Below are 21,391 nucleotides of genomic sequence, written 5' to 3' on the forward strand. Positions count from 1 at the left end.
CAACAAGTACAAGCCTGCACACCCAGACAAAACAGAGAAAACATCTGACTGAATGAACAGTAAATGAGACTTCCTCCTGCCATTACTGGAATTATGAGGGGGACCCTGCTGGTAAACAAAGAAGTCTGAGGTGAATTTTAACAATCACCATCATTTTTAGGGGTTTTAAACAAGACCAATATGATCAAATAAGAGTGTAATCTAAATCTGAACCCTGCACCAACAGAGTAATAGTTGTTTCTCAAAATCACTGTGAATTAAATATTTTATGAAATCAGTTCCCATCCGGAGCCAAATAAATTATGACCACTATAAAAAAAAAAAAAAAAGCAGACAATGCGCTGTGTTGATGTCTCTCTGTTTAACTGTCTCCTGTTACCTGTTACTCTGATGGTGGGACAGGACTTTAACCTTACAACTCAGAAGACAGAAACATAAACAGCAGCCTGTTTGTGTACATGTTTCCTTATGTTTGGCCACATACTACGTAGGCACATTTACTGTGTAATTAGTTTGGTTAGAAATGTGTACCAATTTGATGATAGTAATCATCATTACAGTCATCTATTGAATTAAATAAACTTATCTGGATTCGATACCATCTGTTTAATTAAGAGCCAAACTATGCTCAGCAAACTATCCAAGTCTTTCATGATTACATTTTCATCTAGAAGTTTTCAGGATGAGAACCTCTCAACCAACCAAACAGACAGCGTGTAAGCGTGGGTGCTTTTAAACATGAAGTGTTAAGGCGTAAAGCAGTATAACCAAAGTTGCCTCACTTTTAAAAGCCCAAAGTGATAAATCTACAGGATCGTTAATCATCTTGCATCCCCTCAACCTGACCTTGAATCCCTGATCACAAGTATATAAGTACAGTTGTACCTCCAGTGTAGGACTCTGCAGTGAAACCTAAGTTATCAAATGCATTCTGCTGCATTTCCAGTCTTCTCTCTCAGTCTTCCTACAACATAAACACACGCAGAGCTCGACTGGTCCTGAGTGTTTACTCTCCCAGTGGTGATATTAACCTTTAGAGAGTCAGTGTGACAGCAGCACTCGCTAGCCTCAACCAGCGCTGCACAACTGAGGAAGGCTGTACTTGTATGCTGCAAACAAAAGACGGTTTCTTGCCACATGTAGATGATGAGAATAAGAAAGAGTCAGTATTTTCTTACTGCTAGCTATCACACATCGAAATCCACTTCTTTTTTTAATTCTACTCTTTCCCCTTTAGCACTGATAATCATCTGATTTCACCGAGCCACCTCCCTCCACCTATCAAAAACGGAAAACACATGCAATTCGGGCCTCGAGACCTTTCCCTCCCACAGACAAACTGATCGCTGACTTTTGGGAGCTGTGAGAGAGGAGAGGAAGTTTGTCGCCCACCCCAGTACAAACCCAAAAATTCCTCTCTCAGCCATAGGCTCCTCCATCTGACAGCTGCAGGTGTGAAACCGTCCTCCTCCAATCCACTCAAGGAAAGGAAACAGAAGCAAAAGAAGGTGCTTGACAGCTTACGTAATACCGGGCAAACACACATTACATTATACACACAGATTGTCAACTATCTGGGTGAGTTGATACCAAGTATGTTGTTCCTAAACATTATGTTCAAACTGTATTTGCAGACTGCTCAAACCTCCAACAAACACAAAGCCCCTTGTGTTCATTTAGTCTGAGCAGAAAACTGAAAGTATTGGTTGTTTCTACAGAATTCTGATTACTAACCTTGTGCTTTTGTGTTATTCGCTGTGCAGTCAAAAGACTATCCATACGATGTCTCACATGTTGGCTCTGGTCAAAAGATGCTTTATCGGGCAACTGGCGTCACATTTAATTCAGACCTGAGACTGCATAAGCAGCAATTCAACAGTATTCTGTTTATTTCACTGCAAACAAGTTACCCATTCACGAACATGCTTTCAATTTGGGGAAAATGGTTCAAAAGCACTTGAGTGCCCTTTAGTAGTCATCTTCTGTTTGTAAATGTGAGTTTCAAACTGTTCGGCATAGACTGAGCACCTAAATAAGGTGGAGTCCTCTTCAAAGACTGTGCTTTCTGTTCGATGCAGATCTCTGCTAAGGCATCACTTCTTCCACTGAGGCCCTCGGCGTGTCAAAGACTTTCACTGTGCTCCACGACGCAGCGAGGACACAGAGGGCCTGTGCCATGCCTCGCAGAAGGGACTGACCAGCAAACAGATCCGGATAAACTAACTCCTCTGAGTCAAAAGTGCTGCTGACGTTTGGGAGGAAGGGACGAACAGAACTAATGAAGGGTGCTTTCACTGTTCCTGTGGTTTCACAGCATGGTCCAGAGGAGGGGGAGTCAGGAAGGTGATTACCGCAGATGTTTGCAGGGGACCAGAGAAGACAGTTCTCTCTGTTACACACACACACACATCATTGGCACAATGATTTCAAATCTCAAACTACAGCATAGTCCCAAGATGCTGGAGGAAGTAAAACATATCAGACTAATGATGAACATGTTTCTAATCAGGTAACTTCTTTCATCCACTGGCTGCAGTAGTTACAGAAGCTCTGTTGCGTGACTTCCAAAGTTCAGTTTGATTTATAGTACAGCTCTGAACAAGTCACATAGTTGAGATGTTAGTCATAATCTGAACAATGCTGGGTGGTAAGGGATCCACAGGTGATGGGGAACAGTCCACAACTCGAGCTATGACAGCTAATAAGGAGGAGTATATGAGACGTGCGTCTAAACAATTACTAAACACCTGACTTAGAGGAGAAACTGCTCTGAGGATTGAATATCTGACCATGTTTCATCTTCGAAAGATAATCATTAGGGGGGATTTGGGTTAGGATGTCAGAGCAGGCAAGGAGCAGAACAGGTAAACAGCAGTAAGGGCTACGTGAACCAGGTCGGGCAGCAGGTGGATCTGAGCCACACTCACCTTGTAGACTTTTCCAAACGCGCCGTCACCGAGCTCTCCAATAATTTCCCACAAGTCGTTGGGGTTAATGTCCCGGTGGACGTGCTCGTACTGCTTGACTTTCTTCTTGATTTCAATGGTGGGCAGGCGAAGGATTTTGGTGAATCTAGCGAAAGCCATTGTTTACACTGAGACAGCCTTAAACTTCAAAATAAAAAATAAAAATAAAGTAAAAACACAGAGAAAGTAGTGGATAACAAAAAGCGCTGTGATCCCGCTGAACACAACGAGCTTTATGCGCGCCGGGACGCGCAGACCGCAAAAACAAACCAGTGATCTACCAACTCTGACACTTTCTGCGTCTTTGAGGAAAACTGAAAAACAACAAAAAAAAAAAAAAAAAAAAAAGGAGACGTGAGCTTGTTCACTGAAAAGCTACTCCAGTCCGTCCATATCCGGCCGGTGTGCCAGCTGACCCTCGGGTTAAACCGTGTTCGAGTCCCATTGACGGACGCGCGGTGACCACCTGCCGCCGCTGACTCTGTGAGCAGCCGCCTGTCTGCCAGCACTCCGGGTCTCAAACTTGTTGCTTCGCACCCAGAGTCAGAGAGAGAAAGCCCCACCTTGCTGCTGAACAGACCGCCCTGCTGCCATCATGGAAATGTAGTTTCTTTGAAAGCTCGAGCTCCGCCGTCATCATAACGCACATGTGGTGGAAGGACTGCACGTCCGGGTCTGTGTGGGCGGATCCTCCAACAGCTGGACCTGCAAACACAACTACTGAAACACATCAGTCCGGTTTATCCCTGCTGCATCACTGTAAGGCTGGGTGTCATTGGTTATAGGCTACTTTTTATTATTATTATTTTAGCATTTTTACTATAAGAGAAATAGAAACGAGGGTCAGACTCTGGGATGGTATATTTCAGGCGCTTTAGTTTAATGAAAATGAAAATTTACGAAATGCAAACCATTCTCTCTTTTTACCTTTTCCAGGTAACAGCCACTCGTCAGATTTCACCTGTACAGGTTGTGCTATAGCATCCTCTAGTGGCAGATTCAGGCATAAACGTGCTGCTTATTTGTGTTAAATTTTGCAGATCTTATATGATTACAGATGAGATGAATTGTCATTGATGACAGAGGAATCATTGATTGAGACTCTTCTCAAACCAAACTGACAAACATCATGGAGTCCCGCTCTCTCAGCTGTAATTCTATGTAGCTTTTATAATGAAGAGAAGAACTATCCCTTCTGCTGGGCTGTATTACTCACATAATCCAGTACCAGGCCTGGTTCTTGCTCTGACATAACACCCTGCAACCTCAGGTGGATTTATTTATACAGAGTAAGACAGGTGTGAACGATCCATAGTTCTAAGCCCGAATGATTGTTTTCATTAACAAAGTCAAACCTCATTACTGTTGATGCATGACTGTGAACACAATGCTGACATATACGGACTGATAATTCAGAATTATTGGCAGCTAAACTTCAGCTAACATTTGTACTCAGTGTTTAAAACTCCTCTGAATGTAACATACTGACCTCCATTTACCATCTCATCTGTATGAGTGCTTTTCTCCCTGAATTCTCTGGAGGGATTAGCCCAACAATTGACTCCTGCAGTACTAATTATGCAGTGGGGTGTTGCAGTCATGTTTTGCTTGCTCATTAGTTTAAATGTACTGAAAAACATAATTTCTCATGTTGTGCTTCAACAGTTAGGGATTTTTTTGGGGAGAAAGTTTATGATATTGATTTTAGGGATATTTCAGTATTGTTGTCAGGGTTGTTCAAACCTAATACAAACCCAGCCTCTGTTAAATATTCCATAATTAATCTTTGCATTCTCAGTACATTGAGAAAGTGAGATCAGATTACATCCCTTTAATTTCCCTTAGGACAGTTCTCCTACAGTAAAGAGACAAGCTCATACAAGTCCATCCAAACCTATAGAGGTTTCCAATCCCATCACAGTTCAGTTTGAAAGCATGTTCATTTGACCCACTTTCTGGCATCACTAAGATTTTTGTGTCACTCACAAATAAAATTTAAGTGTGAACAAAAGACAATGACAAAATGTCTGTCATAATTAACTCATTTGCTTGCTATGTATATTCAATGTTTCACTTAAATCAGGCCAGTGACATCTTAATCATTATTCAATAAGATATAGAAAATATGTATGATATATATACATATATATATCATGCACAATGTGTCTGATAATTTGTGGTTGCTATAATAGTGTGTTTGTGTGTTATTCTTTGGTTGTGTTTTATAAAAATGCTACAAGGAAACTCCAAAGATTTTGGAGTTAGGTGGTCCCTAAGGCAGAGTGAAGGAGCAGACTGGACAATGTGTGTGATAATGCTCATAGATTGCAGTAGCAAACCTTTGCAGATTTGTTTTCACTCCAACTTCATAGTAAAGCTGCAAAATGCAAATTTTTTATTTATTATATGAAAGGTCTCTTCAGTCGGGGAGATGCAATTATCAGCTGCAATCAAAGCAATTTAATCTTTTTCCGTCTGAGAAACTTGTAATATTTGATTTCAGGATCCAGCTTGTTAACGCTCCAGCGCAGCACAGTCAAAGCTCGTGAACACCAAGTCCTGTAATAAAAAGAAAAAGGAGCTTGGTATCTTTTGGTATATTATATTATATTCCATTTGCATTAAGCAGCTCAATCTTAGGTACCTTCCTGGTAAACACATGCTGAATCTGACTTTAGTTAGAGCCCAACCTTCTCGTATTGACGTTACTCTGATGAGACATCACGACCAGGCCTGTACAAACAAGTGCTGTCAGTCTATCATAAAAAATCCAACCGCAGGCCTAGTTGTGACAAAAACAAACCTCACTGCCTAGAGGAGAAAGCTCAAACACCCACTGAAGGTTTTTTCATAATCTGCACGATAAACCCTCTTTAATCCTGTGAAATGGCTCACTGACTGACCCATTAAACTCATGTAATCTGTCTCAGTCTTTTTCCGATTTCGACTGTTTCTGCTCCCTTTTGGCTCAGTATATATAAATGATTATTTGCATGAATGAACTGACAAAACTTGGTAATTTCTCTAAGAATCCATTCTGAGAAATTTGAATCGTATTATGTACAGTAGACAACTCACTGCTGGAGCACAGCAGCATTTTTTACATAAAAGTAACAATATAACAACAATCTGGATCTGTTTGTGAATAACAATAACTTGGAATGATCAAACACTGATTTGGTTTTAAAGAATCTTTGATGAGGTTATCATATTGGGCCTCTGGAAATCACAGCATGAGAGAGCCAGAGTCTGGCTTTATTTCATCACAAAGAACAGGCGGTACACGCTGCTGTTTCACCTAATCAAGGAAAATCAGCTATCTACATTATAAGCAGTACAACTTTACAGCAATTAGTAACATCAAGGTTTATTATACTGCTGGAAATAAGGATTGGGTTGCACATACAACTAAACAATAGTTCTATTTCTGTATGGCTAGTGTCTAGTGTCTTAAAAAATATATGAAATGTTTTCAAATTTGACACTCAAACTGAAACATTGGTATTTTTTCCATGCCTGTGCTGCACTTTGTTTTGGCTTTGTAACACAAATCGATACATTTCTATAATTCAATTTGAGTCTAATTGTCTTGTGTTGTGCTTATTTAGACAGTTTGCCTCATCTTACCCCATGACATTTCTCTGACATGATGATGAAGAGCTGTCTCAGCGTGACGCCCACTTTCCTCACTTCTCTTGTGTAAGCACAGCGGCGCTGGCGCAGGCCTTCCACTAAGGAGATGTAGGCCCTCATTTTGTACATCACGCAGCCATTCTGACAGCACGAGTAGCAATTAGTGTCCCTTAGCATGATTTACACAAGTTGAAGTTTGCAGTCAAAATGACTGCAAACTTTGACTTGTGTAACCACAGAAGTCAGTGTTGAAAGTTGAAGGACAGCCAAAGTTATTCAAAACAGAACAGCAAAAAAAGGAAAAAAAAAAAACAAGTGTCAAACGTACAGCTCAGAAAATGTGTTTTCAATTGATGATGGTTTTTGACTAAGATATATTTATCAATTTTATCTCGAAAAATTATACTTAAAAAATATATTATGTCATCTACTTACAAAAACTGGATGACAATACATAGATTTTATGGAAATTATACTTACATGGACATCAAGGTAGAGATCCGGCATATGGGCCATGCAGTAGCTCTGGGTGAAAAGAATAACATGAATCAGTTTTTTTCATTCTAAATTGTAGTACAATCAAATGTACATTTATATCCATTCCTGTGGAAAGAATACACATTTATCTTATCAGTTGAACATTTACATGTCAGTTCAAAGGGGTGAAATTAATAAAATATGTATATAGTATGTGGGGAAAAACAAAAAAAATCTCATATCTTTAAAAAACATTTTTCAAAATGCAACCTGAGTGTACAGCTAGTGTCTGTGAAGAAAATATCAACTTACAGTTTCTGGGTCCATCTTTAAATATGCCGCCCATTGGGTGAGCTCCCGTGCCATGATCAGTACCTTGGTGTAGCATGTAGGCGGGTAGAAAGGGTAGATAGATGGGTAGGTCACCACCAGCGGCAGCAAATATGAAACAAGCAACAAGTGGTTAAAGATCTCCATGCTTCACTGACACTTACGGTGAAAGGCCTCGTGCCTTTGTGTGTTTGCGTCACCAATACACACAGCCACGTATACATGTGGCCAGATCTTAACACACCCCTTTGTTTACTCCACGATAAATATGCAATTGCAGAGGAAAGACTGGCAAGGCCCCACTCTGTTAGATAAGACAGCCTTATCTTTAGATGAGTCAAAGCACAACTATCCAGCACTTCTAAAATTGAGATTATATAAATTAGCGTTTTGATGTGGAAATATTACCATGGTCTGTCTTAAATCAAGGCCTATAGTTATCTAATGAAAACCTTCACTTTTGCTCCAACAACATAACTCTGTGTTAAAGGACTTCTCAAAAGCAGATTATTTTAATTTTGTTACTATTCAATCTGCTTTTATTTCATCACTTAAAAATGTGAGATTGGGTGATAAAGTGTGATATGAAATCAAAATCAAATAAAAGAAATCCAAATGTAATTATTCACAACAGATGTCAGCTCTCCTGGCAAGTTAAAATACCCCCATGGAGAAATACTGCTATAAGTAAAAAACTGTATCCTCTCATTATCACTGTCAAAACAAAAATAGAAAAGTATCTAAGGTAAACATTTCTCTAATGTACCATTTCAAAATCCTGAAAATGGCATTATTTGAATGCAATGTACTCCAAAATTCATATAATTCCCATAATTAATGAATTTTTCACCATTCATTGATCATTTAAGTGACTGATTTTAAGTTTTATTACTGCACTTGCTGTGCACTGTTAATCCACTAGATGGGGTTATTTTCAAGCCTCGTTAAACATTATCAAGGAACAGTTTCTGTTTGCCTTTTGTTGAAGTAATTCAAGAATCCCTTACTTCTCATTCACAACACATATTTAATACAAACTGGGCTTAACTGTGACCGATTCTGTTTTTCTCTTAAAAACTGGGCCAAAACTAGCACATAGCGAAGTCTCCTGCATGTTAGATAGCTTTACTTGGTGTCTGTCCAAGTGTGACATGACACACACATCACTCAACTCATTTAAAAGAGACTCCCTGACTGCCAAACATCCATTCGGGGATTGCTCTTTGTTTGAGTGATGCTCGTCACCTCTCGTGGCGTGCTATGAGTTGGAGTCCTGTCATTCCACCCTCCACCTCCCCATGTCTGAAGATGGATGGCCCTCACTGAGTGGGTCTTGGCATGACGGAGGGGCACAAAGGAAGAAAACAAGCTGTGTGCACCGTAAGCATAACTCTGCTCCCCAAAGTCCCCAGCACTCAGCCATTCTCCTTTCGACCTTGGTCTCTTCAATTAACATGGGACACAAATGACAAGGCAGTTCTTATGCGATCCTCCTTATGGATGTGTTTTACAGTCAGGAGGTAATGGTTGTGGAAGTTAAGGTGCGATGAGACACTGGATGATAGAAATTTCCTTAAAGGGAGGATATAATAAACACGTTTTTTAAAAGCCCAGGGTATTCACCGAGTGAGAATCATTGAGCTGATATAATATTTATATGATATAAACTTATATAATCTGAAAGAACTTTATATAGCACATCAGAGTTAAATGTCAGATAATGTAAATCTGGGTTGCAATCACAGATATATATATATAAACTACACACATTTCTTAAAGGACGATGGACAAAACACAAAAAAAGATTTGTTTCTGTTTAGAATTTTGTTACTCAAAGTACCAGAGTCACCTGGTTAAGTTTTACCTATGAATAAACTAAATGTTATATAACATGAAATCATTATATTATTTTGATTTTGCTCATTCGCTGAGCAGCAGACTGAGATTTCAGCCACTCGTAATTCCTTTACGTCATTTGTTGTCATCGTTGGGTTGATTATTCAGTCAATAATGACTTTGGACACAAGCTGTGCTATACTGTGGCTCTTAAAGTGAAATTGAACATGAATGTTTTGTCTGCCTCTGTTCTGCTCATCGACTGAAGCAAAGCTGTTATTTTGAAATGTTTTAGTGATTTTACTGAGTCCTTTGGAGTTTTTGGAGCGTTGGTGAAAACAGAGTATTAAGAGGAAGTCTGTGCTGACACAGTGAGAAACATAAAGAGCTGATTGGTTGAGGTCTGGCTATGCGCTAACCACTTAGCAGCCACGTTGCCCTGAGGGATGAAGCTGTTGATAGTTTCAGACATTGAACTGCTGAGGTGAAGGACTCCTTCCCCCACCTCTTTTCTTTTCTTTTCTTCCTCAAGTCTTTTTACGATTTTTTTTATCAACATATCTTTTAGTTTATTTCTAACTTGGTTCACTTGTTTTTTGTTTTTTCATTATTTAACTGACTTACAAAAAATCCATTAGAATTCCCCTCACAAAGAGGCTTCCGTACACGGGTCTTTACGCAGTGGCCAGTTTTAGTTCTCCATCTGTGTTTCTAGCAATGCCAAGTACATATCTGTGCTCACAGGCTGCTCTGACGAAACAGAAAGGCTGGTAATACCAAGATCTATAATGTACTCCATGTTTTTCATCCTAGTAAAAGGACAATTACAGTCAGCACAGACTTGCAAGGACACCCCAGTGAAACAACTATAGCCATTATTTTGCTTGTATAATTACTATATATATATATATATATATATATAAAGGTTATAATAAGGTAGCAGACTCAGCTCATCCATAAAGGGACTGAAGTCTGGCCCTCACCTGCTGTCCCAGTGTGGGAAGAGCATTGTTGACAATCTGTCTTGCTGTAATGCCTTTAAGGTAGCAATCCAGCAAGTCCTCTGGGGGGAGCTGTTCTGAAGCTGACCGTGACCTCTGCTCTATTGTGGCAGCAAGGGGGGTAACAGAACACACACGTAGGCTACTTGAATTAATTTGAGTATTCAGGCACCCTCATTGTGGTGCTTAGTATAAAAACAAACACAATGGGTGATTTTAATTGAATGCTGAAGGCACTGCAATGGCAAATAATGTGCTTGGTCATTACGGGTATAGATAAAATCACCTGATCATTTGGGGATAACATTTTAAAGAAAAAAAAAAAAGCAAACGCTGCGTATTGAGTCTGCGGTGCTTAACAGTGAACTTCTAATCATATCCATCATTTCCTAAAACTGAAATATAACATGGTTTGAAAGGTTTTTGATGTGTAACCTATCTCTCTGTGAAATGCTTTGTTGTATCTGATATGATATTGGTTGTAGATCTGTGGGTGCCACAGGGAGCACAAAGCCCCGCCGCTCCGGCACATCAGCTTATGAGACGTGCCTCTCCAGACGCATGGCTGGAGGCAGCGCAGTGCTCAGGCGGTGCTGTGGAGGTCGGTCGCCCATGACAGCTGAGCAGCCCCCCCCCCCCCACCCTCCACCCTCATCACCAGCAGCACCCACCCACCCTCTGAACCCCTGCTCAGTTCCCATTTGTCCTCCATCCCACCGTCGCCCACTTCGGCTTCGCGCTCGATCGGCGCATCCCGCAAGTCACGTCTAGCTGCACGGTCCCGTTTTTTTTTTTTTTTTTTTTTTGAGTGTCCCGGTGCGGCGTCGTCCGAGAGCCGGACAAGTGACGCTCCGAGCTGCACTGTTGCTCCGCGGTCATCCCGCACTTCTGCAGGAAGCCGGGCTGGAAATGGTCCCATGTCCACATCAGCGGCTCCGTTTAGAGGTAAGTGCCCACGGCTGATGCAGGAGAAGGTGGGGGGCAGGTGGGAGCATTTGGGGGGGGGGGGGGGGGGGGGGGGGGGCACTTTCTATTCAGCCAGTGGTTCTCCCATTTGGCCAGATAAGGGCTCCGAGCACAGTGTCCTCTACGGGGAGCTCAGCAATGCGGCTTCCCTCACTGTTTCCCCAATTTCTCATTCAACCTAAGAGCGATATTCAGATTTGCTGTGGTGACCTTTTCCCGCAGCCTGAGAATGACATTCATGAAAAGGGTTTCCCCTGGCGGATTGAGCCATGCCGTGATGACCGAAGTTTGCAAATGCATCCCGTGAGACAGTTCGGTGTTGCTACAGTACGAGTTGTCACATTTTACAATGACATAGCACTCTACACTCCAGCAAAATATCAGTATAGTAACACCAGTAGGAATATGCCATTAAATAACTCCAATAAACTTACTTTATGACACCTGGTCCTCGAAGTTCACACCAAGAAGAGGCAAGTGGCAGAAATACCACGTTGGAATTTGCACAGGTGGTGAAATTCATGCATATTCTGGCTTACATATCTTTTTGTCTGCTAGCAGTGTAGAAACTCACATAAAACCTCATGTCCTGAAGAGGGCAGCCTGAGGGATTCCATTTAGACCACACAACACCAGCAAACTATAAATCAAAAGCATCCAATTTTGTGCTCCTAATAGGAAAACAGATCCAACCATTTATCAGATGAAGCTCCTGCAAGATTGCTTTCAGGTTTAAATATAAGGATTTAATTACTGATAGTGGACAGATGATGTAAGGAAGATGGAAAGACAGGAGGAAGGAGACCTACTTATGCAAAAGTAGGAAAGAAAGTACATTTTCCCTCCATTCACTCATCTAAGTGGTCTTTAAAATGCACTGTTACTGCTGTTCTGCAGTTTTCGAGGCATCCCCTATTTATCTAAGAATTTCAGGCACTGATCTTTCCCTTGATCATTATCACTTGTTCATGCCTGAGAAGTTGCATCTTTTCACTTTGTTTCTCATCTCTTCTCCTCTTTCTGTTCTTCCTTTCCTCACTCTGCTGGTGTTTTCCTGGCCCCTCACAGGTTAGGCATTCAGTCAACAGAGCGCTGCAGCCACAAACACATCACCCACCCTCCTGGCTGGCAAGAGCCCGCCGTCTGTCTGCAGCCATTTAAACAACAGCGAGGACAGGCAGAGCTCAGTGGTTCAGCACGTGTGTGTGTGTGTGTGTGTGTGTTTGTGCGAGGTGATAGTGGTGGCCAGGCTATGAGTGCGTCTCAGAGGGAGAGCTGTTGGATGCTGAGTTGAGTGAAGGGAGCAGATCGGGAGAAACTGTAAGAGGAGCAGTCATGGGGCTCGGACAATCCAGCAAGGCTCCGGTGACTGATGACACAGATGAGGGTGAGTGTTAAAACATGCAGATTTTTTGTGTGACCCCTCTTCTTTTTCATTTGTCTACTTTTGTGGGAACAAACAGGAAAAGGTGGCTGAAACAAACTCAAAATGACGAGTTGCTTTATCTTAAGGAGTCCACCCATTCAGCTGCTCTCCAATGTGCTGAGCTACTCTCATTACCTTGAATCTTGCCAGGAATCACCTTAATTTTTTTCTGACTGAGTGCCATTAGGTCCTGCATTGAACAGTTATTACTTTGATTGGCAAAGCTCTCAACTTGAATTTATTTCCTGTTTTTTTTTTTGGTGACCTGAGTAAATAATACAATGTGAATTTATTGATCTGTGTCAGTGTCTGAAATCTTTTTCACTCTGGCTGTGCCCCAGGGATTTCAAATAAGTCAGAGTTATATGACAAGTTGGGCATAATACTCCATTAATTGTCTTTAGAATTGTTACAAGATCATTTCTTTTGGTGCTGAATTTATGAAATTCATATCTCAGTTTAAATGACTGCGTCGCATCTGCTAATGAAATCCCTATCTGTGGTGTTCTCCTTTTCACTGGAGGCAACCTCTATCAAACAGGAAATCATTATTCATGGTTAACCTTACAGCTTAGTCATCTAGCATGCTGTTCTTGAAATGTCACTCATAACGGAGCTTCTCTGAACTCAAGTTAATGGAACAGTGCACCTTCCATCCCACAAAACAGCGTGGGTGACTTCACCAAGGGAAAAGGAATAATAAACACAGAGAAGCATAATTTGGAATGAGGGTGGGGGAAAAAATCCCCATTCACTGGAAACAAAGTCATACCATAGCTGATGAAACTCATGTCAGAGACAGGCAGGGCTCTCCTTTTGAGGTCTGAGTACCCAAATGGCTGTTTCTTAATTTTGTTGTTACTGACATTATTGCAGTGTAGCTATTGTAGTTATGTCCCCCCCATATGTACTCCCAAGATAACAGGGAAAACATATTGCATGGCTGGAGAAAAGAAGACACAGGCAGGGTTGTGATGAGAGATAATTGGAGCCTGAGACAGAGAAGTAGGTAAAACAGCAGAATGGAGAAATGGGGGAAAAGACTGAACTGTCAACTAATGATTTACTTTGTAGATTGTCGCACTTCGCACAATTCAGAAGCTCTGAAATGAGACAAAAAAAGAGTTTTTATTTTTACCATGGATCATCGATATGGAAACTGTTGCTCTCAATGTAACTACCTCTTTTGTTCAGCTGACCAGCTCTCATTTTAGTCTTGAGATGAGGGTTAGGGGTCACTGCATGTTGACTGTACATAACGCATTCGATCCATTAAGTGGGAATAAAAATGCTAATTTAGTTTTCATTTTTACATACTGGGAGAGTCAAAGGTCACGGCAATACTGCATTGTCCACAAAAGTGGAATTTATGTTTGTGTGCTAATGCAACAGTGCTGACATTTCAGTTATATATTTAAGTTATATATTTAATGTAGGTAAATGGTCTGGGGTTGGCTCGTGGAATGGTACTTGTCATCGCCAGTTACTGTGCACCTTAAAAACGACTTATCCATAAAATATTATTACTGGTGAAATTATGAGGAACATTTTGATAGAATGAATTGCCTTTCAGCTTTTCCGTTTTTCAGTTTTAATGGTTTGCAACTGTTTTCTTACGCCCCCCCTACAAAGCAGTTAAAAATTTTGCTTTTGTTTTACTATACTATTAATTCTACTGTATTGTGTTTGTCTATAAAATTGTTAGCAGTACACCTCTGCATAATATTGAATGCATATGAAAATTAAAGAACACAAAAAAAAAGAAATACAGATCCACTTGGACTGTTAAATGCAAAAGTCAATTTGCTTTAACTTCAACAAAGTTAAATCCTGGTAAACTTTAAACACTTTTCAACCAGGAAGATGAATGCGACTGCTGCATCAATCTCCAGGAAATACATTATAACACAAACTTAGAACAACGACTGCTTGAACCATTTGTTACTGCAAAATAAACTTAAATAAAACTAATAAATACAATTTATCAGTATCCTTACCTCAGGAGCACACACTAAACACTTTAACCTACAAAAAGAAAATGGATAAAGGAAATTCTGCTTATTTTTTCTTCAAAATGATGAAATCATTCACAGAATTAACAAAAAAACTCAAGCAGCTGCTCAGCGTAATTGATGTGTAATGTCTGTGCTGTCTTAATTCATTTGGCTTCATTCTGTCTTTTGCCAGAGTTTTTAGACACAATGCACACTTGTCTTTCTTCATCTCCCACGTTTAATGGCACGCCACATGAAAGCACCACTGCCACCGACTGTAGCAGGTGTGGAATTACACCTGTTTTGGTGCCACAATGAAAACACTAAGATATTAGCTAAAGCTTGTTCCCGGGATCACATGGGCACCCCACTATTTAAGAAACACTGGTTTAGGCTGTGGTCCAACAGAATGGCACCACCATCGGGCCAGATCAAACAAATGTTGGTCTAACTTACTTTATATGCCAGCAACACAGCCTGGCTCTATTATCTTCTGTGTTGACTGTATTGAACACTACTGACACAAAATAATAAAATTATTGAATGTGGCTGTAATTAATTTGCTTATTTTTAATTCCTTATTAGTCAAGAATTTAATAAATTTGCAGGCTTCACAGACTCATTCAGAGACTGTTTTTCATTGATAGTGTCAGTGCAGAGACAGAAGCATATTTTAAGGTTCATACTGGTATCATATTAGTGGATTTACAGAAACGGGTGCATGAAGGTGAACTGTGTTTAGACATGTTTATCTCCTTGGGGAATAATGTGTGTCCTTTATGTGGCACATACATTTTCCATTCCTTGTGTAATTGGGAGACTCTGGCTAATGGACATGCCCCATTTACTGCTGATCATAGTTTATTCACATTACGGCGGCACACGGACCCACAGGCTCTGTATCAGTTGGCGGAGTAACTGTGTGAGTGTAATGATGTTCCCAGTTTGGTGGGCCCTCCAGGGATTTTCAGGCTTCAGGGTTCTTAGATGAGTGTGAATGAAAAGAGGAGATAGAGACAGTGTGTCCACAGTAGGCTTGCAAATTTTGAAAATGTTACTCACATTCACTGAAAAATAACACATCTGTTGAGAAGTGAAACATGCTCATTTAATTTGCATCTTTGTTGTTTGATCCCTGTTCAGTTCCCTCCTGCTCTGTGATCACTTATTGTGTTTTTAATGCACCCTAAGACGAGATTAAAAGATTCTCATTTCTCTACTTTTGTGTTCATGTTGTGTGACGGCTCTTAAAGACCGATTTGTCAGACAGCCAGCAATAACCAGGCAATCATATTGCTGCAGCAAGTGAGGCGTCAGTAGACAAATTTATTTTCTAATGTTGAGAAGTAAACACAGAATAATGATAATATCGATATTGTATCTATATTTTCTTCATAATAACTGAATTGAATTGATCATACAAAAGAGCATTTTCTCTGTAACCAACCATGTTAGTGTTTATTTCAGATCAGTCCCAAATTGCCTGTCTTGTATCTGTCACTGTTGTAAATTCTCATAAGAGCAAATGCTGGAAATAGTTCCCAGCAACTACACATATACTGTATAAAAGTACACAGTTCTTTCCATTTGAGTAACAGATGTTTCGAAGAATTGCTCTTCATTTAAAAAAAAAGTTGTAAATTGTTAGAAATCTATATATCTGTGTTCTGTCTTCACAAAGACCCTCAGTCGGAACCAGTCATACAATTTGTCATCTGCCCTTTACTGCAAAGGCCTGTAGGGAAATCTTTAAAGACGTGCATGCAGCACAAAATGCATGTGTGCCCACTTTACAATATGTAGTAACAACTATCTCCATTTTGGAGTATACAAGTGGTGGGAATGGTAAATGGAGGGGTAAAATACAGAGAAAATTGTGCACTTTCATACTCAGCAGCTTCTGTGTAGATGAAGACAACTTCTGACAGGGGCAGTACAATCATATGAAGACCCAACACGCATGACCAACTTGCCACCTAACCTGTTTAGCATGTGTCCGTCAAATTCAAATTGACCAGCAGATGAGATCTTGAGTTAGATTATTTTCTTCACTTACTTTAAGCCATGAAGAGTCTGTCAATGTGTCAATTCCACTTGTCTAACCATTTCGATCATTACACGCTCTGCTACTGATGTGTCCATCATTTCATTAAGCACATTAAACCATTCAAATTCTGCTGGTAAAATATGACAATCTCCATCTCGCTGCCCTCTCTCTCCTGACATCACAGAGCTTTGCCTCATCATCTATAACCACAGCCGTCCCTCTGAAAAACCCATTGAGCTGAATCTATAAGGAGCCCAGGATGAATATGATCATGTTTATATTTAGTGTCTGTATTTTGAGTGTTTACACTGACATCTTGAAGTCTATAGTGTGCATGTGTGTGTGTGTGTGTGTGTATTATATCACAAGCCTCATATGGCCCCTATCAGGCCAGGTTGTGTAAACACTCCAACACAGATAGTGTGAAAGGAGGAAGTGCCACTGATACGTGACTAACAGAGCATAACATTAACTGTCACATCCAATAGATAGAGTGGCTGAAGGCAGAATGTGTGCGTGTGTGTGCGAGCTGAACTGTTGCAAGAAAAGCAGGTGATGCTTTAAGTCAGCACTATATTTGTGTATTTTTTTGAGTGGAGACTGGATGTTGTCGGAATATGTGCGAGTGTGGTCAGATGAATGCAGGGAGTGGGCATCAGCTGTTCCATCCTTGGGGAAACAGCAGAGAGGGAAACCTTCTGTCCTGGTTACCATGGCAGCAAGAAACAAACAACCCCATTTGATTTTCAATTGCCGATAAATGTGGCTGATAGATGGAGAGAGGATAGTGGGAGCTTTCCACTCTGGTTCAGGTTGTTTGTTATTGTGTGCGTGTTTGTGGCAGAAAGAGAGTGAGAGAAAGTGTGCAGAGGAGAGCATCATACGAAGACAGGTGAGGATACCAAGCAACAAAAAAGACGGCTAAAAATATGTCCTTCGTTCAGGGACAAACACATGCTACACTCATAAAAGATCTCTTTGTGCTGAGACTGATTTGAATGGTGCGTTATAATGTTATAATGTCCGTTACCCCTGGTTGCCCTGGAGACCTCCACTGACTTCAGTTTGACTGTCATATTGTTCAAATGGCTCAAAGCAACACTCAAAGTGAATCTGTTGTAACTTCTCTGCATCTCTTTCCATTAATACTGACTCAATCATTTATTTTAAAAAGAATGAAATAAATGTAATTTGGTTTCTGTGAAAGTTTATACCCACCTGTAAGACATTTTTATGTAGTGTATATTTTAGGCTTCAAAAGCAAATGTTTACACTTCACCTAATTAAAGCTGACATAGTCAATGTAAAAATAAAACGTTTTCTGTTTTAATTGCTGAAATTATACTCTAAATTAAAGGGAAAAGAGGTTTGAGGTTTAATGTTCTGTTTTGTGTTTCAATTCAAGTTCCATAAGATTTTCTACTCTTATTTTCCCCAGTCAGTTTCGACCACTTCCAGATCCTGAGGGCAATAGGAAAGGGAAGCTTCGGAAAAGTAAGTCAATGTTTGCCAAAGTGTTTTCTGTTCAGACTGAAGTTAAAAAAGATGTATCCATGTTATTGAGATATAAATGCAATCTAAGTATGTAGTAATACTCAAATGACTTTGTGCTACCAATACTACAAACATTAAAAGGCAGTTTATTCTCATATTGAATGCTAAAGAATCTAAACCGATAGCCTGAAAGCTGGAAATACACACACTTTAACTTGAAAAATGTTTTAGTTGAAGATGATGATGATTTTCAAAACAGTTACCAACAATTTATTTTCTTCTTGATCCGGTCAACTTGTTTCATCTGTGACCATACCCTTTGATTTCCTCAGAGAACTTTCATCATAAGGGACACGTTACGAATAGAATTTGTCCCATCTCTATCAATACTATCATATAAGGTCAAGTAAAACCTTCCGGGTTGAATTTGTTCAACAGCAAAGAGAAGTTCTGCAGAAAAAAATCTGAGGTGACAGCAGGCATGTTTCCGCTTAGTGTTAAGCTATATAATCACAAGTAATTCTCATCGGCACTTAACAGTGCATGTAAGAACACATAACCATGTACATGCATGGTCACATGCACGTGTATACACACAATACAGATCCGCACAGCATCAATACTGTGTCCAAGAGCAGATAAACAGTCTAATCACACTAGCGGGCAAGCCGTGCAATGTAAGGAGGGATGGGATCAGGGTTTGACTGATTAACTGTGCCAGCTGGTCCACAGATCACTCTCTTAGATAGCAGCAATCACTGGCTTATTGACGCCTGTCACACAGAGAAGTACGACTACAAATAAATATGGAGTATTAACCTGTTACATATTGAAAATACAGACAGTTAACGTGTCAGAAGGGGCTAATCATGCCCAGCTTGATGTAGACACACAGTTTCATTTACCCAGATTGCACCAGATGTTAGGTTTTGCATTTTGCTGCATCACGTCACATGTCATGCTTTTTATCTCCACTGCTCCAAGCACTGAGGCTGCATCCAGGAATTTGCACAAGCAAATTTAATGAACGCCAACAGGATGTTTCCTATCTAGAAAAATTCATTGGTACTGTCAATAAAAATGTTATGTCTTAAGAGACGATTAAATTTGTGCTCACAGATTTTCAAGAGAAATTCTGAAGTTTTCTTCTGACCTTTCAACCGTGTTCGATGGATATTTTTCAGCTATTGCAAAAATATACATACATCCCTATGTGCCTATATGTGGTATTTACTCATATGAAGAAATCTACTCTGACACCTGCTGAAAAGCAATGTCTCACATTTTTTTTTTTAAATATATGTAATAATATTTAAAATGTAATTTGTAATTTTTAAAATATGTAATTTTTTTTCAGGTTTGCATTGTGCAGAAGAAGGACACTAAGAAGATGTACGCCATGAAGTACATGAACAAGCTAAAATGTGTGGAGCGGAACGAAGTGAGGAATGTTCTAAAAGAGCTGCAAATCATGCAGAACCTCGAACATCCATTCCTAGTCAACTTCTGGTAAGTCTCCATGCATTAGCAAATATATATTTGAAATTTGTTGTTTGTATACAATAAACAACATCTGGTATATAAATCTAGCTCTATCTTCGTATATGTAGGCCCGTAAAATTCCTGTGAATGAGTAACTTCTTAAAGAAAACTTTAGAAATTACTTTTTCTGTGTGTTGAATTTAAAGTGAGGAGAGACGCAAGCCTAAGACTGAGTGATTTTTATGATCACCATTCCATTTCTTCAATATTTAAATGTGTGTAAAATCCTGAGCACACTGTTACACAGTGAATGATTATCACTTTAGCAAGTCATCTGCACAGTGGTTGTGTTTCACACTGATTATTACCATTAGACACAACAGATATTTGAATAATTTTATAGTGCTTGGTCACTGGTTGCACTCTGTCCTTTAAGTCAGTGACTGTGCAGACAAATAAAGAGACCATCACTCGTTAGAAAAAAGCCTTTCACACAGCCTTGAATTAAGTCTAAAGATGTCTGCAGAGAGGAGTTGACCACCAAAGAACACTCTCAAGTCTCCATCCATGTCATCTCACCCTTTGAAGTTGCTAAAAGGAAAATGTCGCTTGCTCACTGATCCAAACTCAACTTTAATGCACACACTTTTTCCCTCAAACCTGACGGAGGGAGGGTTGAAGACATCCTTTCTTCAGTGTGCAAGTTGATTGAGACTGTGTGCTAAGCTAAGATGACTCATCAGGTACTTTTAAGCAACTCATTCATCATACTTTGAAAGCAGCAGCTTACTGTGAAACAGGAATCGTACTTTTAAGATGGCTGATAAGTATGGTTGGTTAACCTCAGTTCTGAAAGGCATCATTAATTCTTGATAAGTACTCCCACTCTGCAATGGATAAGAGGGAGTCATCCTGCTTTTCCATCAAGCAGAGAATCAGAGAGGAAGGGGAGTTTTTCCAAAGACAAAGACTAATGGCAACTGTCCATGCTGTCCAGTTTTTAAAAATACAAATATTTATTTTTTTCTTGCATTATGTAATATTGCTCATTTCCATTCACAGGTCTTTTTTTGAGCTGGTCTATAAAAACACAGAGCATCTTGACAGTTATATTATTATTGATATTATCTGTTGTAGTAATGCTCTGAGTGTAGCTTTTATTATTATTCTTATTGTTGTTTTTCCTCAGCCCTTTGTCCTCCTCACATTTTTTCTATACTCTCCACCTACTTTCAATTCAGTGTAATTCTGAGAGATAGTTGGGGTGAACCAGTAACTGCCTTTTACTTACTAATGTGGAGGAAATAAAACTATATCCTCCAACATTGGGAATGAATGACAGAGACAAGCACATCGAAAAGGAGGAGTGGATAGGAAATGACAGGACACATGAGAAGAGAGAATGGCCACAGTGTAGAGGGAGGAGATCGGGGAGCAAAATGAGAGCACACAGACTCATCAGACAAACAACACTAGCTTGCTTTCTTGCTTGATTGCATGCTGTGTTGGACAAAAAAAGAGGGTTGGAAATTAGTGCCTTTGGCAGTGTAAACACCCCAGGGTGGGGGTGATTTCCTCCAGAGATCTGCTTTGGTCAGCGCTGTGCCCACTCGTCCACTGTCTCTCTCTCTCTCACTGTGTTGAGTTGGCGTAACTTATGATTGTCCTGAGGTAAGCGCTGAAGGTCAGAGACAGAGCGTGATTACCTGCAGGCATATGAACCGCACTGCAGAAATTAC

At 40.1% G+C, this 21,391-nt stretch overlaps 3 protein-coding genes across 3 annotated transcripts in view; 1 reads left to right on the forward strand and 2 right to left on the reverse strand.

The window, feature by feature from the left end:
- The window catches only part of stk10 (serine/threonine kinase 10), a 34,220-nt gene extending 30,719 nt beyond the window's left edge, over window positions 1-3,501 (reverse strand). The window contains exon 1 of the mRNA XM_029519516.1: window positions 2,928-3,501. Coding sequence (XP_029375376.1) covers window positions 2,928-3,086 — 159 coding nt within the window. The 5' untranslated portion in view covers window positions 3,087-3,501. The remainder of the gene's footprint in view (window positions 1-2,927) is intronic.
- Window positions 3,502-5,480: 1,979 nt separating this feature from the next.
- On the reverse strand, window positions 5,481-7,553 carry cytl1 (cytokine like 1). Its single transcript, XM_029519792.1, has 4 exons — window positions 7,389-7,553; window positions 7,080-7,124; window positions 6,594-6,740; window positions 5,481-5,525 (listed from the first exon to the last, which is right to left on the reverse strand). The coding sequence occupies exons 1-4, from the start codon at window positions 7,551-7,553 to the stop codon at window positions 5,481-5,483; spliced, it is 402 nt and encodes a 133-aa protein (XP_029375652.1).
- Window positions 7,554-12,544: 4,991 nt separating this feature from the next.
- Window positions 12,545-21,391, forward strand: part of stk32a (serine/threonine kinase 32A) — a 46,445-nt gene continuing 37,598 nt past the window's right edge. The window contains exons 1-3 of the mRNA XM_029519524.1: window positions 12,545-12,596; window positions 18,115-18,170; window positions 19,528-19,679. Of these exons, the coding sequence (XP_029375384.1) occupies window positions 12,545-12,596; window positions 18,115-18,170; window positions 19,528-19,679 (260 nt within the window). The remainder of the gene's footprint in view (window positions 12,597-18,114; window positions 18,171-19,527; window positions 19,680-21,391) is intronic.

This window comes from Echeneis naucrates, chromosome 14, assembly GCF_900963305.1.
Source record: "Echeneis naucrates chromosome 14, fEcheNa1.1, whole genome shotgun sequence".
NCBI lineage: Eukaryota > Metazoa > Chordata > Actinopteri > Carangiformes > Echeneidae > Echeneis > Echeneis naucrates.

Coding starts and splice junctions, on each gene's coding strand:
- cytl1 (XM_029519792.1), bottom strand. CDS start 7,553: ATGGAGATCTTTAACCACTTGTTGCTTGTTTCATATTTGCTGCCGCTG. Junction 7,125..7,388: donor TAAAGATGGACCCAGAAACT/GTAAGTTGATAT, acceptor CTTTTCACCCAG/AGCTACTGCATGGCCCATAT. Junction 6,741..7,079: donor ATCTCTACCTTGATGTCCAT/GTAAGTATAATT, acceptor TCGTGCTGTCAG/AATGGCTGCGTGATGTACAA.